General features: G+C 38.4%; 1 protein-coding gene across 2 annotated transcripts; it reads right to left on the reverse strand.

Annotated features, from left to right (window-relative positions):
• Positions 1-319: 319 nt before the first annotated feature.
• tmem164 (transmembrane protein 164) lies at positions 320-25,720 on the reverse strand. 2 transcript variants are annotated; one of them, XM_084730842.1, is made up of 7 exons: positions 25,547-25,720; positions 24,668-25,451; positions 13,064-13,113; positions 8,249-8,315; positions 5,991-6,069; positions 3,643-3,743; positions 320-1,236 (listed from the first exon to the last, which is right to left on the reverse strand). In XM_084730842.1, the coding sequence occupies exons 2-7, from the start codon at positions 25,103-25,105 to the stop codon at positions 1,030-1,032; spliced, it is 942 nt and encodes a 313-aa protein (XP_084586968.1). In that variant the 5' UTR covers positions 25,106-25,451; positions 25,547-25,720; the 3' UTR covers positions 320-1,029. The 2 variants fall into 2 exon arrangements, with proteins under 2 accessions (XP_084586968.1, XP_084586967.1); XM_084730841.1 differs by lacking the exon at positions 25,547-25,720 and having other exon boundaries at positions 24,668-25,540.
• Between the last annotated feature and the right edge of the window lie 1,108 nt (positions 25,721-26,828).

Below are 26,828 nucleotides of genomic sequence, written 5' to 3' on the forward strand. Positions count from 1 at the left end.
CCAAGTTTAAAGAAGCAGAGAGGGACACCTGCACTGAAGCTAGGCTATGTACTGCTGTGGACAGCGTCAGCAACAAAAGATATTTTAACAACATAAAAAAAAAAGGCTCAGAAAATAAGAGGTTAAGTGAACATTATTTTTTAGAATATTTTCACTGTCTTACTTTGCCATGAGGCAGCCTTTTCTGACAGGACACAACAGTTATATAAGTCAAATATTGGTTTCCCCACTCTAATCAAACTCCATTGGCGAAATTTGTGATTTTACCTCACAGAACACAGGAGCTGCTGGTCTACCGCTGCCTTGATCTGTTTGATTGTCGGTATTATTGTGTGACTTCAGTGTTGTAATAAGATAGTTCTTAGTCATACAATAATAGAAACTACCTAACAGACTGAGGCAGCGGTGGACCAGCAACTCCTGTGTCTGCGAGGTAAAATTACTGATTTCAGCTATGGAGTTTGGTTGGTTTAGACAGTAATATTAGGCTTAAATAATGATGGTTTCCTGTCAGAAAAGGGCATTTGACAGCAAAGTAAAGCAGTGAAAATATTCTAAATATAGTGTGCACTTAAAATGATATTGATTTCTTTTAGGTGGACCTTTTCTAAGAAGCTCAGACACCTTTTTTTTTTCTTGCTGACCCTGTCAACAGCAGCATAGTGCTCACCTTTTGTGCTGGTGCTCCTCACTGCTTCTCCAAACTGAAGACATGCTGACTGGCATCCACTGTAGGTAACACACTGACTGTTTCTAAGCAACTCATACAGCTCCACTTCAAATAATATGATCTATCCTTTTAAAATGCCTATTATATGCTTGTGCATGCAGGTATGAATGCAAGCCAACTACAACAATAAAAGAATGACACGTTGATTCACTGGCCCTGAAATGCTTATTTGTCTCAGTAAAACAGATGGTAAGTTGTAAAAGATGCATTAAAATGATTTAAAATAAAAAAAAAAAACTCCATGATGAGAGTAGGCATTGAGAATGAAAGGCTAGGTCTGTGTGCGTCTTTGCGGACATTCAGTCGACTTTCTTGCTGCGCAGTCGGAGTGTGTCCAGCAGGTATCTGCAGACGGAGCCAGTGTGTTGTGAGAGGAGTGTGAGGACCTTCCCGTGGAGGAGGGTCAGCAGGGTCTGGTGGCCCGTCGCCCACACCCGGTACCAGGGCCCGTAGAAGGGGTCGGACACGGCTGGGCACAGCATGTTGTTCAAGTTGACCTCAGTCACCTGGAGGGGGAACAGAGACAGACAGGTTGAGTAAGCACAAATCCTAATATGACGCTAATAACAATCAGAATAATAAGTCCTGCCTAGTTAATGAGGTTTTGGCAGATGGTACGGTTGACTTCACTGTACATATCTGTAAAATCGTTCATTTCTGCTCCAGCAAAACTATCACTAAATTGCCTGAAGGATGAGTTCATAGCCTGTAAATCCTTTACAACTTATTATTTTACTGCATAAATTGCTTTAACTGCTGAATGACTCACCTCATTTTATCACTGATGTTTGCATTTCGTGACTGTCTAAACCAGGCCTATTCAATTACTTTTATAGAAGGGCCACATATGAAAAAACAAAACAAAATATAAAGTGCCAATGGGCTGGATGTTTACATTTCCTATGTCTGACCTGTAAAGTTAGTAATTTCAGCGTATAAAACAATGCACCTTTTCTCATCCACTTTATTTGCTTTCACAACTGGAAAAGAACCATTATGTACATAAGTACAGGAAAAAACCCAAAGCACCTTTGTAATCATGGATTATAAGTTGATTGTCATTTTAATAAAAGACAATGTTGCATTTAATATCTTCTATCACGTCCAATCAATGGGCTAATTAGCTGACTAAAAAAATGAACAAATAAACAATGTAAACACCCATAAACTTGGGATGTTAGAAGGTTATTTAAATAATCACAATGATATACTTTTTTCCATTTTATAAATGACTGGATTGAGGTATTTGTCAAGCTTATGTTTATGTTGTTGCACCTATTAACAATTCAAATACTTATTCTGTGTCTTTTAGTCGATGGTGTTTGTCTTTGCTAATGCAGAGTGGTCGTGATAATTCAGATTTGTCTGTGTACTACCATGAAAAATGTTGCAAACAGCCACTATCTGGCCTCTTTTTTCTCTACTGACCTCAGAAACGTGCTTTTAGACTTCTAATTGGTATTCAACTCTTTATGACTCACTCCTGCTCTAATTTTAATGTAGGGGAGCAAAATAATAGTGTCACAAAAGAGGATATTAATTTTGAAGTAACCAGCTGCAGAATATGAATCAGGAGAATATAAAAGTAAAACACAGGAAAACTGACTCAGCAGTGGTCACAAGTCGACCCTTACTAACAACCGCTAAAAGGGAAGGGCACTTAAATTCACCACGTTTTTTTTTTTTTAATGGATGTCTGGTCAGTGTTGCTGGTAAATGTAGTGGATGTAAGGAAGAGCTACAGGCTTTTTCAACATGGATATGTAGTTTTCGCCTTTCGGTGTACTAGATGAGTATTTTTGTCACCTAACACTAAGCTATGGATTACAGTGCTCAAAAATGACAACATGAGTGAGGGCGTCAGATTCACGCACGCCATGCATCCTCCTGCTTGGCTTTCACGAGCAGGATAACTCCGCTTTCTTGGTCAATACAGCACATTGAGGAAAATTACTGTTTCAACTGACTACATTTACCATCAACACTGACTGGACATCCACATTAAGAGGGTGGAATTTTCCCTTTAACAACACCGGCCTCAAATTTAATACCTCAAACTTAAATCGACATGTACGGCATAATCATTAAAAGATTAAAAAACAAATCATTATACAAATTCATAAATATGTGCAGATTTTATACAGCGCTTTGATCTGTATCACTTTACCATTTGTATTATGTGTGCTTGTGATTATGATGATATTGTGTACATACATGCCACTCCCTCCTTAAAGCCTCTGTGTTTCACAGGGCACTGCACTTTATAATGTGATAAAATCCTGGTCCTCTTTAACCAATAACAGGGAGTTGTACTGCACGTTATTTATCTGTGAGGCTCTCCTGCAAAAAAACTGCCTCATTACCTCTGCTCTCATATAAATATAGTATTTACAACACATATACTGAATGAACAAGCCTTTTGTATTCTTTCATTTGCTTCTTTACTGTTTGGAGTTTTAACTGTGTTTCATTATGATTTTGTTGTGGTCTTATTGTATATGCTGTTGTTTTTTACTGCGGATTTTATGGCGTCTTTATGTCTCGAGCTCTGGACCGAATGAATTTCCCTGTGTGGGATAATAACGTTTATCTGAAACTCTGAATCTGCCAGCTCACAAGATATTTTAACAATATCTGTACCATGTTTAAACTGAGCTTAGCAGAATTGTGAATTTTATACTCTATATATTTATTCTTGGACACAGGTGTCTCGTGAAAAAAGAGATATTGATCAAAATATTTTCATAATATGCAAATAATATTAACTGTATATCTGTTGATTACATGTCTATATTTGAATAAATGACTTATCGTTTTCCCGGGAAAAGAACCCAGTGACACAAGTGATGGTGTGATTACTTCATGCATGTCATGAAATATCATGTAACAGCCAGCAGAGGGCTCCATCTTACCAGGCCAAGGCCCTGCAAGAAGACGAAGTGATAGAGAAAGAGGATGCCGGTGGAGAGCAGCGCCCACCACATGTCCCCCAGAGGTTCAGGCTTGTACACGCCTGCAGAGAGAAACAGTTGTAAAACATCTGTGGGTTAAAGAGAGAGCGTAGTCTTCTTTGTCTTCTAAGCCAAGTCTGACCACCTGTTTACCTTGAACACATTATTATACTATAGAACCAAATGCTTCTTATTCACTTCCCCACATCAATCGAGCCAACAGATGGAACACCCTGCAACCACAGTAAAAGCTGTAACAGGATGTGGTGTCAAACAGGCTTTTCCTGTTTCCTCGCGGCCGGTATTTGCCAGAGTAATAAGTGGCAATGAAATTAAATGCACCAATTATATCTGTTTAACAGGAACTATGAAGATTCCCTTTTGTGGAACTCCTGCGTTACGTAGCTAATGAACAATGAGATGCTGCAGGCAGAAGTTTGATTACTGTGCTACACCCTACACACATCTATCTGGCATTAACCTCACTTCTGACAATTAAATATACTTTAAGAAAGCTCCAAACCTTGTGGATATAACCAGCTGTTGAAATCTTTCCCGTCATTGTGTTTTTCATTTGTCTTGTTTATAGGTCAGGCGTTTTTTTTTTTTTTATCTCTGAAATCATGCAGGAAAAGCCGATGGAGCAAGAGGTTTCTTTTGAACCCATTTCCTGCTTCACATTTACATTTTTCCACACAGTTCCACAGCTTAGGGTTGTCCAGTACAACTACTGTCTGCTAACATTTGCCACTAAGCGATTCTAAGTGCCTGTTCACACTTGGTATTAACATGCATCCTGGTTCATTCCATCACACGTGGACAGCTCTGCCTACAGTGTGAATGCACCCAAAAGCATTTTCTTAAATTGATCTGACCGCTCAGAGGTGGTCTGGGCTTCATGTGACCACAGCAGTGTGTATGCAATGTATCCTGGGTCACACTGAAGGACCGTCTACTCACCTGACCTCCTGTAAGTAGGCGGCTGTTTGTGAACACACTGCAATATCCCCAGACTCCCTTGAAGAATTGTGCAATTTTGAAAGTTGTTGAGAAACTTCAAATTTTGTGAAACCCTGTCTATGACAAATTTTGAATTAATTGGGCCTTCTTTTAAATTCTTTAGGTTTTTTTTGTTTTTGTTTTTTAACACAGGACATTATTTATTTCCTGTGTAAAAAACTTTGTGTCCATTTGTCCCAGCATGCAGGCTACTGCTGTCAGGCTGCTGGTTAGAAACAACAACCCATTTTTTAAACGTGGTTATTTGCATACAGAATCGGGTAGTTAATGGCTACGGCGAATTCTCAAACACATAGTGTTGCTGCAAAGTGCAAGCTGGAGAGGCTCTGTGGTCCGCTGGGGCAAACACTTGTACTTTCTCTGACTCTGTTATTAAGGCCTTTCTTCATCATCTATGATGTGAAAACAGATTTACACACAGTCAGAGACAATTAAAGTGTTCGTCCTGCTCATAGTTCAGGAAGGTTATAAAATCTCAGCGCACCACTGAGCTTCTTTCCTGCCAGGCTGCTGACAGCGCGGGTAAAACACGAGGCTCATGTAGGCTGATATATGAGAAAAGAAACAAATGGTCAAATGGACAAAAATGGACAATCAGCTGACAAAACAGACCTCATGTTTATTTGCACATCTGGAGACACATTGCAATGCCAGATGTGAATACTTAGAGCTGTCCACTTGTGATTGGATCACCTGGGATGGAAGTACTGTCAGTGCATCTCAACACAAACAGACGTGCCTTTATATTGTTAACACAGCCCAGCAGTCTGAATTTCATATAAGAAGATGAAATGCTGCAGAGGTTGCTGTGCTGTTGATTATATCTAAAGGTTAAGTAAGCAGCATTTTTAACTTGAGGAGTCCAGATCTTTGCACTGCCTCCCCAGGAGGAATGGGATCTCTCCCTGACATACAGAGTGATCTTCTGAACTTTCGAAGACCTTTGGAAAACGTACTGAATATATGGCTCTCTTCTCACTTCGAGATATGTTGACATTTGCTCTGCAGCAGCATGTAAAGCTTCATAGCAGATGATAGAGAAGAATGAGAACGTGACACAACAAGCAGCAACAGACGTTTGTTTAGAATAAACAGATGACTGACGTGAGCAGTGAGAACCACCCTGGTTGAACAGACAAAGAACAGCAGGAACCACCAGCAACTCAAACGTCATCGAGGAGTCCATCCAAGGGATAAAGGGCATCATGCTATTATAACTCCTCATGGCTGGCATGTGAAAGATATTTCATTGTGGCTGTGAATGTGAATGGAGAGACGTGAGCACCTACCTCCTTTCCTGAAAAGGTAAAGAGGCACCAGGTACAGCATGGAGTGCTGGATGTAGTAGATCTCCTTCTCAAACGGTAGCTGTGGAGAAAACAAATTATTTCAATTATTTCAGCACACATTAATGAGGTGCTTAGAGCCGGATCTTCTGCAGGCTTGAGCAGAAATTTCATTATTCAAGATCCCTGCAGTGTTGTTGGGGTGTTTTATTGTGCTAAAGCTAACCTGGGATCAGCAGATATGGATAACGAAATGAAAATAAGAAGACAATGAACTACTTTAGTGATTCTGCTACCTTTTTAATTAAAAAAAAAACGCACACACACACCGCATGACTAAAGATAGTTGTTATTAATGGTACAATTTATAAAATAAATTATCAGTGTATTTCAATGAATAAAAACAATTCAACTGTCTTTGTAAATGTGTACCATTACTTCTAACATTTTAATATATAATGTTTTTTCACAAGACGATTTATGAGGGTATGATTTAAATTGCCTCTTCAGTTGAATCCATTTAGGTTAAAACTGATAAGAGTTCATTCCTCACACTTGTGTTGAAAATGCTTTATAACAAAGATGACTCATTACAAGCTCTGCCAGTGGCATAAAATGGTATAAACTTCCTGTCTCCTCTCTCCGGACGGTCAGGGATCATACACCGGATCACTCAGGCCTCTGCAGCTGGGACGAAATGTGACAGTAGATCATATTAATAGCCAATTTATTACTTACTGGTCTGCATACTTTGGAAAAGACAGATTATTACAGCCTATAGGTGCACAAAGCTTGGGCATTTTTAACACTAATGCGTAACTGATGGACTATAACTTCTCCATGTCATGACAACACAACACTATGTACAGTGCAAATTTTAGTTTAGTTTCCTTTTTATGGGGTAGTTTAGGACTGGGTATTAAACTTTACCTAGTTTAATATGCTTACCATGAGACATCAAGAGCCATCATGAGTATGAAATATTGCAATTTAAATCTAAAAAACAAAATCAAAAACAAAATCTGGCTTTTATTCTGAGAGGGAAACATGGTGTGTTCAGCAATAGTTTGAGCTGCAACTCACAATTATTTTCATAGCCAACTTGGTTGATTATTTTCTCAATTAATCAATTCATTGTTGTTTGAAAATGGTGAAAAATGTTGATCAGTGTTTCCAGGAGCCCAAAGTGACGTCCTCAAATGTCTTGTTTTACCCACAACTCAAAATTATTCAGTTTATTGTCATAGAGGAGTAAAGAAACCAGAAAATATTCACATTTAAGAAGCTGGAAACAGATATCTTTTTTCTTAAAAAATTACTTAAATGGGGGTTGAAACCTGTGCTCACGTTCACTTCTTCCTTTGAAGTGAACGGACTCAGGACTACAGGGGCAGGGCAGTGGTTAAACCTACTTGTCAAAGATACAGGAAATGACTAAGTGTGCCATTTCATTTCTGAACTGCATCTGATGTATCTGCTGTGAAAAGTAAAAGGCAAGCTGATCAATGACAGAGTGTACATGGCCTTGAAAAGATGTTCACGGCATTACTACATACATCAACTGCTTTGTGAGGACAAAGACAACAAAACAAAAAGAGAAAAGAACGGAAAAGAAAACAAGTAATAGAGAAAAGGAGTTATTGCAGATGCTTTACTTTAGTAAGACTTGTTCTGTAGTGGCACAGTTTGATCTTCACAGGGATCAAGATAACATTTTCAGTTCAGTTCAGAAACCGTCAAAGCTTGATGTCATTTAAGCAAATTGAATTTAAAGTTAGTGCATTATCTGCTGCATCTGCTCCTCGTCTTCTGCTGGTAGCGGAGGCCTTTTCAAGTGGGTAATACTGCCTGATCTGAACTGAACTGACTCCCAGATTTCCTTCACTAAAACAGCAGATTTCCATCATCAATCAGGCTCGTACTTTCTGCCATTTAGGTCTTCCATTTTATCCTCTACATGTTGAAATTTAATTCTTCAAAGTCAGGCTCTACTAGAGGAACTATATTTATTTAAACATCACTTTAATATAAACGCCACATTTGTGAAAAGTAAGACATAAAATGTGCCAACCCTTCTGAAGCTAAGGGATAAAACTTGCTCTACTGTTGAGCTGTCATAAAAAATGAAATATACCGACTATGAACAACACACATATCCATGTTCACCTCAGAGACAGAACAAGAGCTTGCAAGATGGGAGCAGAAGCCTTTCTGAATGAGATTAAGGCTTTGATGGAGATTTCCCAGTACTGGTTACTTACCAGTCTAGTGTTGACTACAGGGAACATTAAAGCCAGTAACGCCCCGTTCAACATGTGGACCTGCAGCCTGAGAACACACAGGGAGAAGAACATAAGACGATAATAATGACAACACTGAGATTTCAAAAGATCTGATAATCCTCATGTTTTCCATCACACCTGGCAGGAACATTTTAACAATCATTTCCACATTGAACGCATCATTGCACTGACATATTAGTTTGAATCGATTTGTGCCGATATGAGTGCAGAGGAACAGGTGGAGGACGACATAGATTATGTTCTATGTTGCTGAAAAACCAATCAGAGGCCTCACTGATGCTGTTAGCAGCAGCTGTCTCTCATTCGTTGGCAGGGTCAGGTCCTAGAGGGAGTGATGATTGTGAGAAGTCAGGTCGCTGATGGCTCAGGTGATTAGAACCTTTCACTCTCAGGCTGGTTACACCAACAAGGATTCATTTTTAATTTAAGTCATGGTTTAACTTTAAATGATCTTGCACCAAACTTTTAAACCAGCTTTAGCCTTTACTCTAAGGCAAATCTTTAAATTTAGATTTAAATTGTAATCCAGCATCAGCTCTTTTTAACTTGTAACACAGCTGCCTTTTTGAGGTTAGAGCAAAATAATCAAGGTTTTTCTAAGAAAGTTAAGGTACAGACTCAACCCAGTTTTATGATGTGTCTTTTCTTCTGCGCACATCAGTTCATAATTCTATCAGCAAGTTCAAGGTAGGAGAAATTAAATCTACTCTGCTGAGCCATCATAAGAAGGCTAACCAGGTTTACTAACTTATTAGCTAGCTAGCAAACAATATAACATTTTTTTTTCTTTTGTTTTTTTTTTTAGCTAGCTCCCAATTTCTTTTTTAGAAAATTAGTTAGCTAGCAAACAATATATGTTTTTTTTAACATGTAGCAAATAGCAAACAAGTTTTTTCTTTACTTTTCAGCTAGCTAGCAAACAATGTCACATTTTGTTAACTTTTCAAATAATTAAATATTTTGTTAATTTTTTAGCTACCAAAGAATGCAATGTTTTTAAGGAACACAGAGCAGCTGACAGTTAATCATTCCCACACTGCTCTTAAACTGACCCGGCAGCAGTCAAATTTGTTTTTTATTCATTTATTTTAATTTGGGTCGGCAAGAATGTCTTCACTGATTAAAAGCATTTGCTTTTGGTTTACATTTATACACTTGATTTACTATTTTTAAGTTGTGCAACAGAGCTCTGCTTAATTTTTAATCTGGGCTTATTAATTTTAAACCTAGTTTTGCTAAACTCTTATTAGAATTTATCTCGGATTAAATGAATCTTTGTTGGTGCCACTCAGTCTCTATGTATGTTGTAGATGTATTTCTACATTCTAGGCTATTAAGAAATCACATGCAGTTGCCGCCATGATTCAGACAAATCAGTGACTATAACTATTCATTCATGATTAGTGTACATTTAAATCTAATCCAGTCTTTGGTTAGCACTCAATCTTCAGTGGCTGCCATCTCACTCACCATTCAGCACACACACACACAGCCCGTCTGCTCCTGCACACAGAGGGAGTGTGACGCTTTTTCAGTCAACTTCTGCACATCCAACATGAGGAGAAATGTTTCTTTTAACCAGCAATTATTCTAAGAGCCACCGTATAGAAAAGCCCAGGAGCTTATGTGTCAGAGTGTGGACCTACATCTATATCCTCTGACTGCTCACTTTGTCAAATGAGCCAAAATAACTGTTGTGACAGCCAAGGTCACTGGGAAAACAGCAGTGCTGTAGGAATGTCAGTTCAAATGAGCCCAGCTGTCACTCCGGGGGCCTCCGGACCTTTTTGAAAAAACAGTCTGCTTCATTCAAATTCAAATTCACTACATTTATTGATCATTAGCCACCTTTTCCCAGTATTTTACCTTATTTCACTTAATATATAGGAGAATATATTTTAAAAGGATAGATTTATAAATAAGCTTTGGTATGTGACAGTGTGAGATATGAGGCATTTACCTTCACATCACTATGCATTTATACAATTAATTATTACACTGTTATTACTTTTTCATATCTGTAAATGTATCCACGTGTCCATTTCTTGTCATCAATATTCATTTTAAAGGAAAACTGTGCAAGATTTAGGTGCGTCAAGCCTCACACCTCGTTTCCACACGTGTAGGAGAACCTAGAGTAAATGTTTGGTTTGTCTGTTCTGGGCTACCTGTAGAAACAGGTTCTACATGGTGGCCAACATGGAAGAAGACCCGCACCCTCTGTAGACATAAACGTCTCATTCTAAGGTAATGAAAACACACAATTCTTTTTTTCAGGTGATTATACACTAATGAGTGTTTAAATATACAATAATACTGTTTTATATTGCATTTCTGCCATATCTTACATACTGGACTGTGAAGTTTGCACTTTTGTAGTAGTCAGTTTTAAGCTTCTAGCCAGATACATTGATCAGCCACACCATTAAAGCCACCTGCCTAATACTCTAATATTATGTAGGTCCCTCTTGCGCTGCAAAAACATCTCTGACCACAAGACCTCCGAATGTGTCCTGTGGTATCTGGCACCAAGACGTTAACGTTCTGTAAGTTGCGAGGTATGGAGTCCATGGATCGGACTTGTCGTTCAAGCACATCGCACAGATGCTCAATCGGACTGAAAACTGGGGAATTTGAAATCTTCAAGAACTGACTGTTAACTTGCTGCCTAATCTGTGTTCTAACCTTTGAAGGGTGCCACTACAACAAGATGAAGAATGTGATTCACTTTGCCTGTCAGCAGTTTTAATGTTGTGGTAGGCCAGGTAAAGGCCAGGTTTGCTTAACATGGAATATGTGCTCTGTCTAGCCAATAAAAGGAACTGAAACCAAGCAGAAGGGAGGATACTTGTGTCTTAAGACAGAGGCGGCCTCCCACTCTTGAACACAGATGCTGCAATCACACTGAAGCTGTGTTTATGCATGAAGAGGAGGCAGAGGTTATGAACTCATGAGAACTAAAGCAAATATTCTGAAAAGGCAGTAACTAATGTAGCCCCCTCAAAATCATGATAATTTGATGCCTTTGCTTTTGACGGACAAAAATGTTCTTAAAGTTAAAATTCTTCAGACTCACAAAATCAAAACCCTATTTTATACTACTTATGGTTGCTTTTTTGTAAAGGCCAAACAATGTAGGGTTGCAGCTTGCAATCCCGCACAGGGTTCAAATGATCCTACTGTAGGTATGAGAGAAATATCAGCCTCTGTTAACTGTTCACTCTCATAATAGTGAATCAGAGCTGCAAGTCACTGTTCATGAAAATTTTTTTTTACCACTACAGCTTCACATTAAAGGTTTTCACCTGGTGAAACACATTTGAGGGGATTTATTACTTATTTTTACTTTGCATCCTTGCACAAAAAATTTCCCAACATTAAAACTGATTTCAATCTAACCCGACAGGACAATAACACATAGACAAGGATATTCCTCACTATATCCATTTGTGCATATAATGCACAGCAGACATAACAAGATAAAAATGATGAAACAAGACGAAACAGAGAAGAGAGGGAGATTTGACTGAGGAGAAAAGGTGACGTTCAGTTAGCTTTGCACAGAGGGCTTCGTTCTACTTTTATGCTTTTAGTACATTTCAGAGCCTGTACTTATTTTCTTTAACTTGAGCAAAGAAGCTGAACTTCTGTTGTACTGTAGAAAACACTGTCACTCCTAGCATAATTGAATAAGGCAGATTATTGACTGGCGTCTTTATTAAAATATAAGTTTGTGTGGTAAACAGATACGCTGGTTGCTCTTCTGCTGCATTTCTGATAAAGCAGCTGCTCAAGAAGTGTGCCAAATCAATCAAGACTGAAATCTGATGAGGATTACAACTTTAAGAATTCAGTGCGTTTCTTTTCATGCCATCATCTTAGGTATTGCTGGAATTTATGGTATTAATACTGTGCGGTTCCACTTCAGTGGATTTTTTCTTATCCAAATGCATTTAACATGCCATGTTTACACAAACTACAACTGTCAGTTTCCTGAACGAGCACAGCCAACAGCATTTCTCATGGGAAATGCCCATGAAATCTCCAGTAAACTGATCCAGTATTATATCAACATGTCTACTATGCAAAAGAACATCTTGACCTGATCGATTAACATAATTTTTCTAAACTTACTGAAGTATTTTGTTTTACAAAGATACCACACTTGTTGGAGAGTGTTCTATAAAGCTTCTAACTCACCGTTGTATTTTTAGTTGGCTACTTTTCCGGTCATTTCAGGTAAGACACAGCTTCAGTGCCTTGATAAAAGTGTTACCCCTCCCTGCAGCTGTTCACTCTGCGACTCCCATGGGCAACAGAGAGTGACCTTACTTGTATTTATTTCTGAGTAAATTCAACTTTGTGTTCCCACTGGCAAAAACACAGTCATTTCTCCTGAATAATTAACTACTCAGACCAGAGCAGTTGTTGTGGAGATAAGACTATAAAACCACAACAAACTCATTACAATAAAACATGGTGAAAAGCCAATTTACTCTGAAGGAGCCTACAAGTAATTACAATTAACGGGGCAATTTCCTTTATGCGAGAATAAAATCCGAGTTCAATTTAGGTCTGTTTGCCCAATAATTTAATATTACATTCATGGCCGGTGCCTCATTTGGCAGCTTGAAATGTAGGGTGGATGACTAAATAATGCAAAAAACCGTGAGTTGTAGCACTAAACACTTAAGCTCTGCTTTGCCAAAATACATTGTATAATTTAACTGAATATAACAAGGACAGACAAGAGCTGGGGGTAAATGTACTCACCTAAATACAACCATCGCTGTTTTACATGGTGGGCAGGCCAGCAGGAAGATCTGTCGAGGAAAGCACAGAGAGATGAGAAACTGCATTATCGCATTAAACTAAGTCATTATGGAGCAGCTTCAAGAGCTTCAAGCACTCAGTGCTGTAAGTAAAGAAAATGAACAAATTGCTTGAACAAGTTTTTATTAATATAATAAGAGCAAGAGCCTTGAATAGATCATCCCACACGCAACTGTGGAGTGCTTCCTGTTTCACATGAGACAACAAACTGCAGAGTTAAGACAGGACCCAGGAGGATGGTCAAACAATTAGGGTGGAATTTGAAAGCTTTAAAATCTCTGTCAGACACTGGCATTAATGCATTTAATCGCCTGTCGATGGAAACAATCTACAAATCACTGCTTAAGGAAAATAATCAATATCTATCAGACAGCAGCAGGGATGTGGATGTTTTTGCGGTATTTTTGTAAGGCTTTGTGAACTCTGACTTGCAAATGCAAAAGTTGGACTTATGAGGTTTAATTCACAGCAGAATCACAAATGATTAACCAAAAGACTGAGGAGATTCACAGCTCAGAGTGCAGGCTACTCGTGTTTCCTTCATTTCCTCTGTCAAAAGCATTCATATCAATGTTAGCATTACAGTTAAAAAACTAAATTAAAATATTTATTAATAATTAAATAAACCTAAAAACCTATTCAATCACACCTCATTTTATAATGTATGCTGTTCCTTCATACTCCCATACATTTGAGAGGAATTTGTTTATTCAAGAAGTAATCCTTAAAGTCATTACATTACAGTCAAAGGAGTTACTCTATGGCATAACTACTGACAAAATGAAAACATTTCCAACATTAAATAACTAAAAATGAGTGATTAAAAACAACATACTGAATGCATACAGAATGGATGATCGGAGAGGAGAACTAGCACAGTTAAGACCTGACAGGATGTGTGGGTTTGTTGGGTTTGTTTGTGTATCAGTGAAATATAAAAAAGGGGGGTGGGCTTGATAAATATTCCTTCCTACTTCTTTTTTCAAACATTAATTATTATTTCTGCTGAATGTTTGCTATTAAATTGTTACTCTTTTTTAAACTTGCATATTTTATCTTTTTTTTTTTAACGTGTTAGAAACAAAATCTAAATAAAACCTAAATGAATGAGAACAGGTGATAGGTTACAATGTCGATCCAAGTTTTAAATTTCATCTATGTTCAATGACAGTGCTGTAGGGGCCTGGAGGATACTGCAAACATGGATCGGTTCAAAACTCCACCTGACACAAGAAAAAGTTGTTTTGCCTGGAAGGCAAAGGCTGAAAACTGCATTACAAGAAAGCAATTTACTTGAGATCTGTTGTACAATTACACACTAGCCAGGGGATATGTCTCAGGGATCGAGCTGCTATACTCCCATCAACTCATATTAACCTGCACTGTGGTCACAACTGAAGTTTATTTCAACAAGTACACTCTGAACCATCTGTAAAAAAAAAAAAAAGACAAAAGCCTTTAGCTCAGGGCAGGATTAATTAAATCTACACCCTGATTCCAAAGAATTTGAGATGGTGTGTGAATCATACATAAAAACAGAACGCAACTATTTGCAAACCAACTGTGTTTACTGAGAAACAGTTTGTAAACCTGTCTGGTAATAATCCTTCATGCAATCATGTGTTTCACCTCGCCCCGTCCTTGCTTGTGAACAGCTGAGCCTTTCGAGGATGGCTCATGCTAACTTAATCATGATACTCCCACCTGTGGCCAGTCAACCAGTTTACCTGTGAAATGAGAAGTGTTTTTGAGGATTCCACAACATTCCCAGTCTTTCGTTGCTCCTGTCCTAGCCGGTTTGAAACCATTCAGAAAAATCATATATTTATGGAAATCAATGAAGTTAAAGAGGTGAGACATTAAAGGGCCAGTGCGTATAATTTAGTGGCATCTGGAGTTTGCAAATTGTATATATGACATTCTTCTCTTTCATTCTAAACATGTACAGTGGCCATGAAACTATGGATCTTGCATCATTAGTCTTAAGTCAGAGACTAACCAATTACACAGAGCACTCTTACATACAACCCTCAAGTTTTAATTAACAAAGAATAGACTGTGTAAAGTATATAACTGAACCAATAATTTGTTCAATGATTCAGTTAGCCTCAACTCATTATTGCAAAACATTATTTCAGTATACTTATTGTGTCCCAACTTGGCTCTTAAGGCCATGACAAGAATGGCTTCAGTAGAAATACCCTTATTCAAGTACTTTTCTGCTGGTATTTGTAATTCATTATTAGACTTATTATTATTAGAGTTATATCATGCCACTGGTGGCATGGTGTTATCACCACCTTCCAACCTTTCAGCTAATCACATGCCCCCTGCCTCAAGCTAACAAGCTCATCAACTCTTATCAAATTTAGCAAGTTAACACCTGTTAGCTACAGATAAACTGGATTTATTTATAGCAGCTACTAGGAATTTGATTGAGAATGACTTTGACGTTATTATTTGTGATTTATTTATTATTCATGTGATTATTTTGCCTATTATTTATTTATCATTGTACATGTTGGGGCTCCATACTCCTGCAGCATGAACGAGCTCACAAAAAAGGTTGATTGTAAATATTTTCAGTTTATCTGATATCCTTATCCTCTGTGCAATGTAAACATATTCTGCTAAGGGAAACTTTTCCATATGAATGCAATTCTTAGGGTGGGTACATGCTTTCATGTTTAGGACAGCAGTGCACATATGGGCTCCAGCACTAACATCATCTCTAATGGATTTTCACTGTGCACAAGAGAATAGACTCATAAATTGATTTCATGCAAATTACTGAGCAAGTCGTTTCTGTCGATAAAAACCCGTCTGACTGGTAGGGCTTGTTGCACCACAATGAAAATGACCAAGAGATCCATGTGGTACTGTTGACACACTGCTGTCCTGGCCTAACTAATATTTCTTTGAGACTCTGCTAAATGTAGGCCTATTCCAAAAAATGTCTGGGAAAGCCAATTTGAGTTAATCTGATTCAAAAGTTCATGTCAGGCTACAATCAGGATTAATCCCTGTCTGGGACACCGGCCAATGAAGTCATGATCTCATTCATAGGTGAGAAGCACGACTTAACTGTAATCCAGTGCTGTGTATATTGGAAGAGGCGGCAGTGGGTTTTCACTAGATAGATAACATGTTTATCTGATCTACTGTGTTATCAGAAACTCTTGCATATTAAATATGCAGCATAGCATGTTCTCAAGTTCTGAGAAGCTAACAGTGCCTTGACAAAATGAGTGCTTTTTGTGCAAATGTTTTTATAGCTGGTTTATTCCTTGTACTGGGCAGTTGTTGTTTCAATACATTCATTTCACATTATGTGTTGACAGACAAATCCTGCTGTGAGCTTTTACTGTCATTATTGTTTAATCAAATATGTAGAGTCTGCTGTTTCATAATGTTGAGAATATTACGCAGCAGTCAGTTCACATGAGAACTCTCTCTCTCTGCTGTAACCACGAACCTGCATCGCACTTTTCTTATCAATTAATATAATAACCATTACATTTGATTTTATTGGCTCTCTTGCTTGACATAGGCTACATTTTAGTGATTAATGGATCTTCAAGTGCTTAAAAAACAGCATTGTGAACTGTGAATATTCTGTTTCCTCACTGAGAGAAATAAAAGTGTTGGTGCATGGTTCTGTTGCGCTCTGGCAGCACTATACCTATGACAGTAATGTCATAGCCATATTCAACAGTGTTGGCCACACAAACACACATATACTAGCATGTTTTCTATGTTGGGTGGAGCAATAGCCTCCAAGGACAGCAAAGAGAAGAGCTGGGGAAAGAGAGGGTGGAAACGGTTGGAAAATGTGTAGACGGGAGACAGACAAGAGGACAAATCGGACTCAGCAGCTCAGACATTAAAAAAAAAAAAAAAAAAAGCAATGGGTGCGACTGTAAGAGGTGACTTCCTGACTTCTGTGAAGTGTTGAACAGTGTGGGACAATCAGAGGTGAAACATGGACATTTGGCTGTTTTTTTTCACTGTAAAATGTCAATGGATCTTCTTACAAGTTATAAGGAAAAAAAATTTGTGCAAGTTTTGGCTGAATGGGAAACAAAACAAACGGAGCTGAGCTGGTAGAGTATTCATTGTGGCCTAAAGTCTGAAGGTCAGCAACAGATGAGTTTTTCATAACAGAACTTGGTTTGTTATTCTTGAGAAGCTGAATCGATCTGATGTGTGTTAGCCAGTCTATTCCTCAGGTGTTCTGATACTCAGTCAGTGCTCAAGCAAAAACTTTTCATTTGGTTGAACTGGGTGAAGCTGCCCGTTCATATTTTTGGTTTTAATCATTAGGGGCTGTAGGATTTAGTGATAGGAACTGCTAAGACTTTATTGATACCAATGTTGTTTTCTGCTTTATAGATCTGTTTTTTTATTGATTCCTGATCCATATTTTCTGTGGAAAACAAGTAAGCCTACACCAGTTTTCAGGATCAATGCAACTGTTTTATTATGTACAAGTCTAAACATGGTGTTGAAACAGAGTCGAATATTGCTCGTGTTTCCACCCTTGCTTATTCCTGAAATGAAGCCATACTTTGGACCATTTCTTCCTCTCTGCTATGATTCTTCCTTGCCGCAAGTTTTGAGACTTTAGATAAGTTAATTGTCAACCAAAGCCGTCATCACTGTACACAAGCTTCTGTAGCTCAAATAAACAGCCTGGCACAGACCATATCCACACGCCTGATCACAGTTATGCGAGTCAAACCAGCCTTGACGCTGTTGTTGCAGCATAAAAAACACAATTACCTTTAATGCTTGTTTCTCCTGATTAATTTTACAACTGCAATATAAATTTATCGGGAGGTACAGCTTGCTAAAGCATAATGCCACCATCATTCCTGTTTCCTGATGCTGATCTGATAATAGTTGACTGGGAAAAGACATGAAATTCGAAGAGGACATCTATTTCATAATCTTACAGGTGACAGCTGGTCGCAAAATGAGCAGTCATTCAAAGAGACATTATTTAAGTGAAATAACAGATGGTGAAGTCTCATGGAACTTCACAATTTCAGCCTACAGAAAAATACTGGAAGACGACCAATAAAAAAGTAGAACTGAACTCAATTCAAGGTGACTTGGTTTGATATGGTGGCTATTATTTAATAAATTGGAGGTTCCTTCACAATACATACCTGTATGGTGCAAATATAAGTCAATTCTACTCGAACAAAAACATTTTTCGGTATTGTTGCAAAGTGATTTCAAAGTAAAAGCACAGCTATGACCGTATAATGATCTTTCAAGCAGTGAAGAAAAACTGCTGTTAAAAACAAAAGATAAATCACCTATTTATAGATTGACACAACACATTACTGATAAGCCACACTTCTTTTTTACAAGTGCAGTCATTAAGTAATACAGTAAAGTGCCTTCAGCGTAGACCGAATGACAGAGTGAACAATCTGTTATGCAGCGTTTTATGGCTCCAGTTGATAAATGTGGTTGTGTCTAAAGATAATACTGATACTGTAGACAGTTATACTGATGGTGAATGTTTGTTACACACTCGTTAACAGCGCGATACTTCAATTTATAGGCAAGCTCTCAACCTATGGAGCAAAGACAAAGCACAAACTGTTTATGTTCATGGCTGCAGTGTGCAACCAGGCAGTATTTTAAAATCCCATTAAACCCATTCAAGGCTGCTGCAGATTGCAAGAGGGCTGTTTTGAGGAGGGTGAGTTATTGTTTCCTGGAGCCTGTGGCAATATATATATCAGCCTACTTCTTCTGTATTGTTTTAAATCATCTGCATGTTTGGTCACACTGTACCCTTGGCAAAGCCTACAAGGGAAGAAAGTTCACTTGATAAGGGCGTTGTGTTGTCTGACAGGACCTTACCTATCATCATATGTTAAAGGGAAACTCACTGGAGAATCCTGTAGGAGGTAATGAGTCAATTTGAACACTACATGGCGGACACCAGTGAGAAATTCAATTTCCTTAAACTATTCCATCATCCTGGAACATCCACAATGCTGGACTGCATTTTTAAAGTAATGACAAATTCAACAATCCAGGATAACAGAGTGAGTCATGATTATAGTCTTTATACATGCAATGCTCTTCAATAACAGCCTTTGCAGCATCTAAAACCTAATTCCTGGCACATAAAGATCAGATTTTTGACAGTAGTCTTGACATTACTGTGTTAGAACACTACAAAGTCACAGCTTTTGATTGTAAAAAAGAGGTCCTCTGAGTACAACCACAATCTTCGACTTATCGGTTTGCATCAGAAATCTCAATCAACTGCAGAGTAGGTCCGACATATCTTGGTATTGTAAACTTGTAGATTCTGTTATCATGCAACACCGACCTGGAATAACCTGTCAGATGATATTAGACAAGCCCTGACTAAGTTTTTTAATCCACAATTAAAAACATTCCTGTTTAAACTGCTTCTTCTACATACTAAAGGCTAAAAGTTTTATCCTCTTAGCTTAGCTTTTAAATATCCTTTATTTCACAGTTTTGTATATTGTTTTTAATTTAAATGAGAAACTGTGTTCTTTTACAGTTTTTTATTTTCACTGGATCAAAGTGGACTCATTTAATTTTTTTATATCTTGTATGGCTTGCCTGTACTTTTGCTCTTTTTAAACTGTAAATCTTAACCTTTGCTGTATTTTTATGACCCTGTAAAGCAGACTGAATTGCACTGGTGTATGAAATGTGCTATACAAATAAAGTTGCCTTGCCTATCACCCATCAATATAAACTTGCAAAGAAAGGAACTAAAATGGAAATGTGTCTAGACTGCATGACATCTGCTAACTGATTTGTTTTTTTTGTGGCGTCCCAACCATACCCGCTGAACTCAGATGATGATGCATGACAGTAAATTGATCAGTGTCAGTGATCAGTTGGACGTCTGTCAGTGTGGCGATGTGACTGCTCATGTTCTGTGTGCAGGAACAGACATCTGTGTTGTCAGATGTGGAACATCAACTCATCAGTCATCAGACTCTGAACTCTTCACCCCCACTGGGACTCTCTCACCTTGTACTGAGTGACGCTCGCTCGCCTGGTGTTTTTGATATGTGTGTGAACTCTGCAACTGAGAGGGCCAGTCAACACTAGATTGTGCTAAGATAGCAGTTTTGTATAAAAGGTGTGACATTTCTTTCTATTAAATATTTATATTTTTGTAGTAAACAGCAAGGTTTCCTGGTATTATGTTGGCACAGTGTGGGACAATTACAATCTATGGAGACAGTACCCTGGGCAAGTATGTAGTAATAACACTGACTAAGTTTACATGCACACTAATTTTCCACTACAATTCCAAATATGACAATATTCTGAATTTGATACAGGTCATGTAAACAGCATATTCTGTTTTGATTGGTTCTGAATTAGGACGTATTCCAAATTAAACATTTCCCAATTAAGACATGAGGGATATGCCGATATTATTCATGCTTTAGGAACGTTCTTTGGACATGCATATTGCACAGTTGGAATATGCGTCTCATTTGGGGTCGTCTGGGGCTGAGGTTCGTTCAACAAATGAACAATTGGATGTGTCAGAATTTTCTTCAGTCAAACAAAGGTAAAAGTGATGTTATTGTTTTTGGAGCCAAGGAAGAATGACTACTAGTCAGCACTCAGTTTCATTTGGTAACCACAAAGTCAGAAATCTTGGTGTGGGTGCAGGCAGGAATTTCAACAGCCACATTCAGAAAATTACAAAATCAGCCAACTACCACCTGAAGAATATATCAAGAATTAAAGGACCTCAGCCAGATTTTAAAAAACTTGATCATACATTTATCTTAAGTCAACTTGACTATTGTAAAGCTGTCTGCAGGGAAAAAAAGAAAAAAATCAATCAGACAGCTCCAGCTTGGGAACGCTGGTGCTCGTGTCCTCACTAAAACCACACAAGTGGATCCCATCACTCCAGTTCTGAGGTCTTTACACTGGCTCCCTGGCTGCCAAAGAAATGATTTTAAAATACTGCCACTGGTTTACAAGGCGCTGAATGGTTAACAGCAAAAATACATTTCTGATTTGCTGCTGAGCAATGAACCATTCAGACCTCTCAGCTCGTCTGGTGCAGGTCTACCTTCTGTCCCAAAAGTCAAAACTAAACCTGGAGAGGCAGAATTCAGTTTTTATGCACCACATATCTAGAGCAAACTCACAGACAACTGCAGGTCTGCTGCAGCTCTCAGTTCTTCTAAACCAAGGCTTTTCTGTTTGCCTTACATTAAACCACATCTGAGGTTTTTTGCTTATTATCTCAAACTGCACTGAAACTTTTACTTTTCCATCTTACCTTATCTTGATGTCTTTTATGTTTTAGGGCAGATTCAATTGCCCTGATGATGAAATATGATTACATATAAATTTGCTTTGCCTCAAAAGTCATGTACAAAAGAAAGGTCCACATTTCCATCTGGAAGGAAAAACACACCTACTTTTAAATATTTTAAAGCCTTGGATATCAGCAGGTTTTTGGATATACTCATGTAGTGGATAATACATATAATATAGCCCGTAGGATGTATTCACAGCTGCATGCTTACGGGAATATTAGTGGAATATTCATTTTCATGGGCCATAGAAACAGCTCAGTAGGAATATCTTTTTTTTGGAATAAGGGCTAAAACTGGAATATTTTGTACTTGTACCTGAAGTCACTGACGCTGTTCTTTAATCCATTACAGCATATATAACATTTAGCAAACAGGCTGCTGTATAACAACACCGCAGGGCAAGTAACCTGCTGCAGCATAGCAACATAGTCAAGTGGTTATATTCTTTTTAATAACACTCAGCTGAAGTGGATGCCTGTGCTGATTACTCAAGGACTGTGGTAACGTCAACTACAGCAACACTTGACTCTGCACATCTCAATGGGCACCATGGGAACTTTACAGGAGCCCACATTTTTCAGCCTATAAACTGTACCCATAATTCTGGACTTCAACGTGTGCTGTTTTTATGCAATGCTGCTGAGTTAACAACCTAAAAAGGAGACAGGAAAAAGGAGCCAGTTGATAATATATGCAATGATCTAATACCACACCCATGTACAGTAAATCCACAGATACTAATGACCTGGTGGGTGGGGTTGGATCATAAGATGAGTCAATGTGAGTACACTTAAACAGTTAAACAAAGAAACATCCTCAGAACAATCACCACCTCTAAGCTGTCAAATATTCAACAAATATTAAATCTACTTCCAGCCCTCTGGTTGACAAATCCTCTGCAGGACAGCTGCACCACCGAGCCCATAGACATCACTGCAGACATAAAGTAGGAATGCATAACACATTTCCTGTTCCACCTATTTTTCTCACATCTTACAGTCAAGCCCCTGGCCCTATTCACTGCAACAAACAGACTCCTGGAGGCGATCCCTGCAAAGCCGTCCCATTGGTAGAAACAGCTCCTTCCCCTTATCCTGTTTCAACAGTAAAATAGAAATGTTACAATGCACTGGCAACTCCCACCTCCTTTCAGTGCACCTCTTCCTTTTTTAAACCATAAAGCGTTTACTGTCATAAATTTTCTCCTTCTGATCACACAGGCATGATGAATACCTACTGTGTATTATCTTTTCCTTGGCCATCATACATCAAGGACATTTTGCCACCATCATCAGTCAATTCTTCATCATGGAGAGTCATTCATCAATGTCCACTAGCTATCTCAATACCACCATGTCTGAAATAATCACATCAGTATTACTTGTTCTCCATAGTTCATGTGTATGACAAATACATTAGAAATGCAGCTGGCAGTGACCCGTTACCATGACCCGTACTGTGCAATTATGTACTATGAAGGTCAGCCAACCGGGAGGCGTGAAGGAGAGACATGCAGGCGCTGTACATTCTCATGGCCACAGAAAGAACTGTAGTCTCTGATTCAAACTTAATTTAATACAACAAAATAAATACATCACCCTCTTTAATTCCTGAACTAGTTATCTGTGTAGTTATAAATCAGCCTCTTCAGTAGCTTTAAAGCTGTCCAAATGTCACCTTTTTCAGTCATAAACAATCATACAGGCTCAAATCAGAGGACGCCCAGCTCCTGTTGCATACCTCAAGGGCTGAACTTGAGACAACAGATCCTGTATCATGGGAGCACTTTCTGTCTCAACCACTTTCAGTCTTGAAAACAAGACAAGAAACTTGTACTTGTTGATTGTGCTTTCACTTTTCTGATTCTAATTATTGTTCACTTGTTATTCTGTCATGTTTCTGAGGACCTCCTAAAGAGCTACATAAATGAAAAGTATTCAAGCCAGACATCAATCAGCCAATATTGCCTCACACAGCTATAACTGTCTATATCAGAATTAGCATAGCATAGAACTGTCTCATGTTTTGTTTTTTTACACTTTTTTGTTGTTTTATTGGCAGCATTTTATGAATATTTGACCCTTTTTCTTCATATTTTTTTATTTATAGTTTGTTATAAACCCTTATATTGGTGTCTGCAAAATAAATAAATAAATAAAAAAAATCCAATAACTTTCGGGCTTTGAAATATATACATATTAGAGCCCACCCAATACTGGATTTCCATGGCTGATGCCAATAGTTATTAGGGAGGAAAACAAATTTGATAGATATATCAACCTATACTCTTTATAGAGAATATCATATACAGAATGTATGATTACATTTTTTTCCAGTGATCCCTAAAAAGTGGTCAATACTTGTGACAATGATATGTAATGAAGGCAGAATATTTTATGGTTTAAAAATACACATTATTGTCAAAAATGACATAATATCACTGTTACAGTAAACTTTCAAAAGTATTTTTTAATAATTATAAAAAACTATGATAAAAAATACACAAATAGAGAAAAATACATGCATATATTAAACCTGAATTAAGAAAAAAATATCAAATGTACATAACATGCTGCTTAAGGTAACATTATATTCTGTAAAGAAAGGTTTTCATATCAGCACAATATATGTGCCAATACAAACCAATATAGCTGTGACAGCCCAATATCAGGACGATGATGCTGGTCAACTGATATATCGGTGAGTCTCTAATACTTATGTATCAAAGTCAGGTTTTAACTTGACCTAACCAGTCTGAGTAGGTTAAACGATGAAGAAAGACAAAAGGATAACTGATCAGTACTTAACAACTGTTGCTGTACAAAGTGTACACACAACCAGTATGTTTATGACTTACATCTGTTTTGAGTTCTGCAGAGCTCAAATGAAAAAAAAGCATATTACATTTCAAGGAAGTAAAGGGTACTTGGGTAACACTGTGTTCCATGAAGCTGTGGATGGGTGAGGCCAATATGTAGCTGCTGAAAATAGTGCAATTTAAATCAATCAACATATTACAGTACAAATCATAACCCGTGAATGAGCTCTGACATGCTATCTGTTAATGAGAAAAGGAGATTAGCACAGGTATGTATTCACATGCATTTGATGGCTGTATCGTAATACACGTAGTCATAACAAACACATACCAGCAGGCACAGACCCGCCGTGTCATCCTTACCTGAACCATGGTAATGACATGGCAGGGATTCAGCAGGTATATCACAGTCTTGGTTGCGAATTTGAACCCGACCTCCACTCCAAAAGTCATGCACAGGGCGACCAGCAACAGGTTCTTGCCCAGACTGTCCCCCTTCGCCCTTGTGCAGTCTTTCCCCACCACTTTGAGCTCTTTGGAGAGATTTATTTTCTTCAGCGCCACGCCGATCTCCAGCAGGGAGATGAGGACGATGGCCAGACTCTCACTGATGCGCTGCTGGGGCGCGAGGAAGGCGGCGCACTCGGGGCCCCCGTTGCCCTCAAACTTGGGGTCCACCCCGCCGTAGATCCAGTCCAACAGGCTGTATATGTTATATCTGGACATATTCCTCTTCTCGTGTTGGAAAAGATACGAACAAGATGGAATAAAAGACGTCGCACCGACTTCTTGGCGAAACATGAACTGCAAGATTTCCCTTTCGTAGTTGGTCCCGTGGTTCAGAGGTAGACATGTATCCACCGCCGGGGTGTGTGTTTAAGCTAGCTAAACCACCAAACTACCTCATTCACAGGCGGAGGAGGAACTTCAGCTAGCAGCAGGAGGCAGCTGGAGTCAAGACTACCCACAGCAGCTGGTGGTGGTAGTGGGTAGTGGCCAGCCTCTCTCTTCCCTCACGTCCCTCACACAGTTACAAACTGAGCTAGCGTTAGCTAACGTGGACTGTCAGACTGGCAGCGGCATCACATGAAGCAAGCAGTCGTGCAGGCTACGTGCTCTCAGCGCGGAGGCTCTTAGGCACAGGAAGCTGGAGAACAGTTTGCAGGACGTTGGGTTAGATGCTGTTAGCAACAGCGCAGACACCGGATAGTTAACGTTAGCTAGCTTAGCTAAAAAGCCTACCTTGCTGAAGTGAAGGGTAGTCGTCAAGGGAACCCTAGATTTTGTGAATCTCTCGCGAGATTTGCACACGTTGTCCCTTCATATTGTACCTTGTACAAACTAATTATGCTTTATCATGTAACAACGGAGTGGTTAAAATCTGGATGTGGTTAGGCACAGAAAACACTTGGTTCGGGTTAAGGAAATATCATGATTTGGGTTAAAATTATCACCCTCGCGAGATCTTTCGCGAGTCTGGAGTTCCCATCCAGACACAACCGAGCTGAAGCGGCGCTTTGATATATTGTTTTTTTTACCCCGAGCTTTGCCTCTAAGGCTGACCACACATTTCACTAGTACGCAGCATTGGTGCTGCATTCAGGGCCCTTTATGAAGTGGGAAAATGACTGTGTATGTGTCAAGAACAGACTAAATAAATAACGAACTAATAATAATCTTGTTGATTTGCTCAGCCAATATTGACTGCACACATTAAAATGTTCTTTTTTGTTGACTATACAAATCCGCTCATAAGTATTTCACATGAATGTTAATACATTAAATGTCAGTATAATAACATAATTAAAAATACACAGATGTTTGTGGCTTTTATGTACAAATGTAACTTTGTTTTGCTTTTTTTGTAGCTGCCTCCTCTATCCGCTCTGTACGTTGCCTGAAAGACAAAATCCGAGGGCACAGAAAACACCACAACACCAAGTAGGCCACAGAACACACGTGATGCATGGAGATGGTGCGTTCAAAAAACACGTATTCTTGTTGCATCTAAGAAATAAATTGGCAGTGACTGTAGATATGGTAATGTTTTTATTTATAAACCTCATTAATGGCTCCTCAGCCAAATTACTATTACTTTAATTTCAACACATGCTGAGAAACTGTAAAATAAAATTGTTTTTAATAGTTTTTTTTTCCTCCACAGGGAAACATCTATAGCAAAGTAGTTATTCAGTTCCAGGTTATGCATAAAAATATTCTCAGATTGGGTTCTTGGGATGCATTATCAGCAAGAGGAGGTCTGTACAATGATTTTCAACCTGTATTTATCTTTTTCTTGTTTACAGAGTTTATGAATGTGAGCCAATTACACTTTCATCTGAGCAAAATTTATTACCTGATGTTATCGCTACGCAGTAAGGGCACATGACACATACTAAACATTAATAGTAAGCTCTCCTAGTATTCCAATGTTTTAATAAGGCAGTTAAAACCAAATTAATAAAGGTCAACTTGGTGATGTGCACTGCCTAGAGACAACTTCAGCTGAAAACCAGTCCTTTGG

This window comes from Lutjanus erythropterus, chromosome 11 (assembly GCF_056507025.1).
Source record: "Lutjanus erythropterus isolate fLutEry1 chromosome 11, fLutEry1.hap2, whole genome shotgun sequence".
Lineage (NCBI taxonomy): Eukaryota > Metazoa > Chordata > Actinopteri > Lutjaniformes > Lutjanidae > Lutjanus > Lutjanus erythropterus.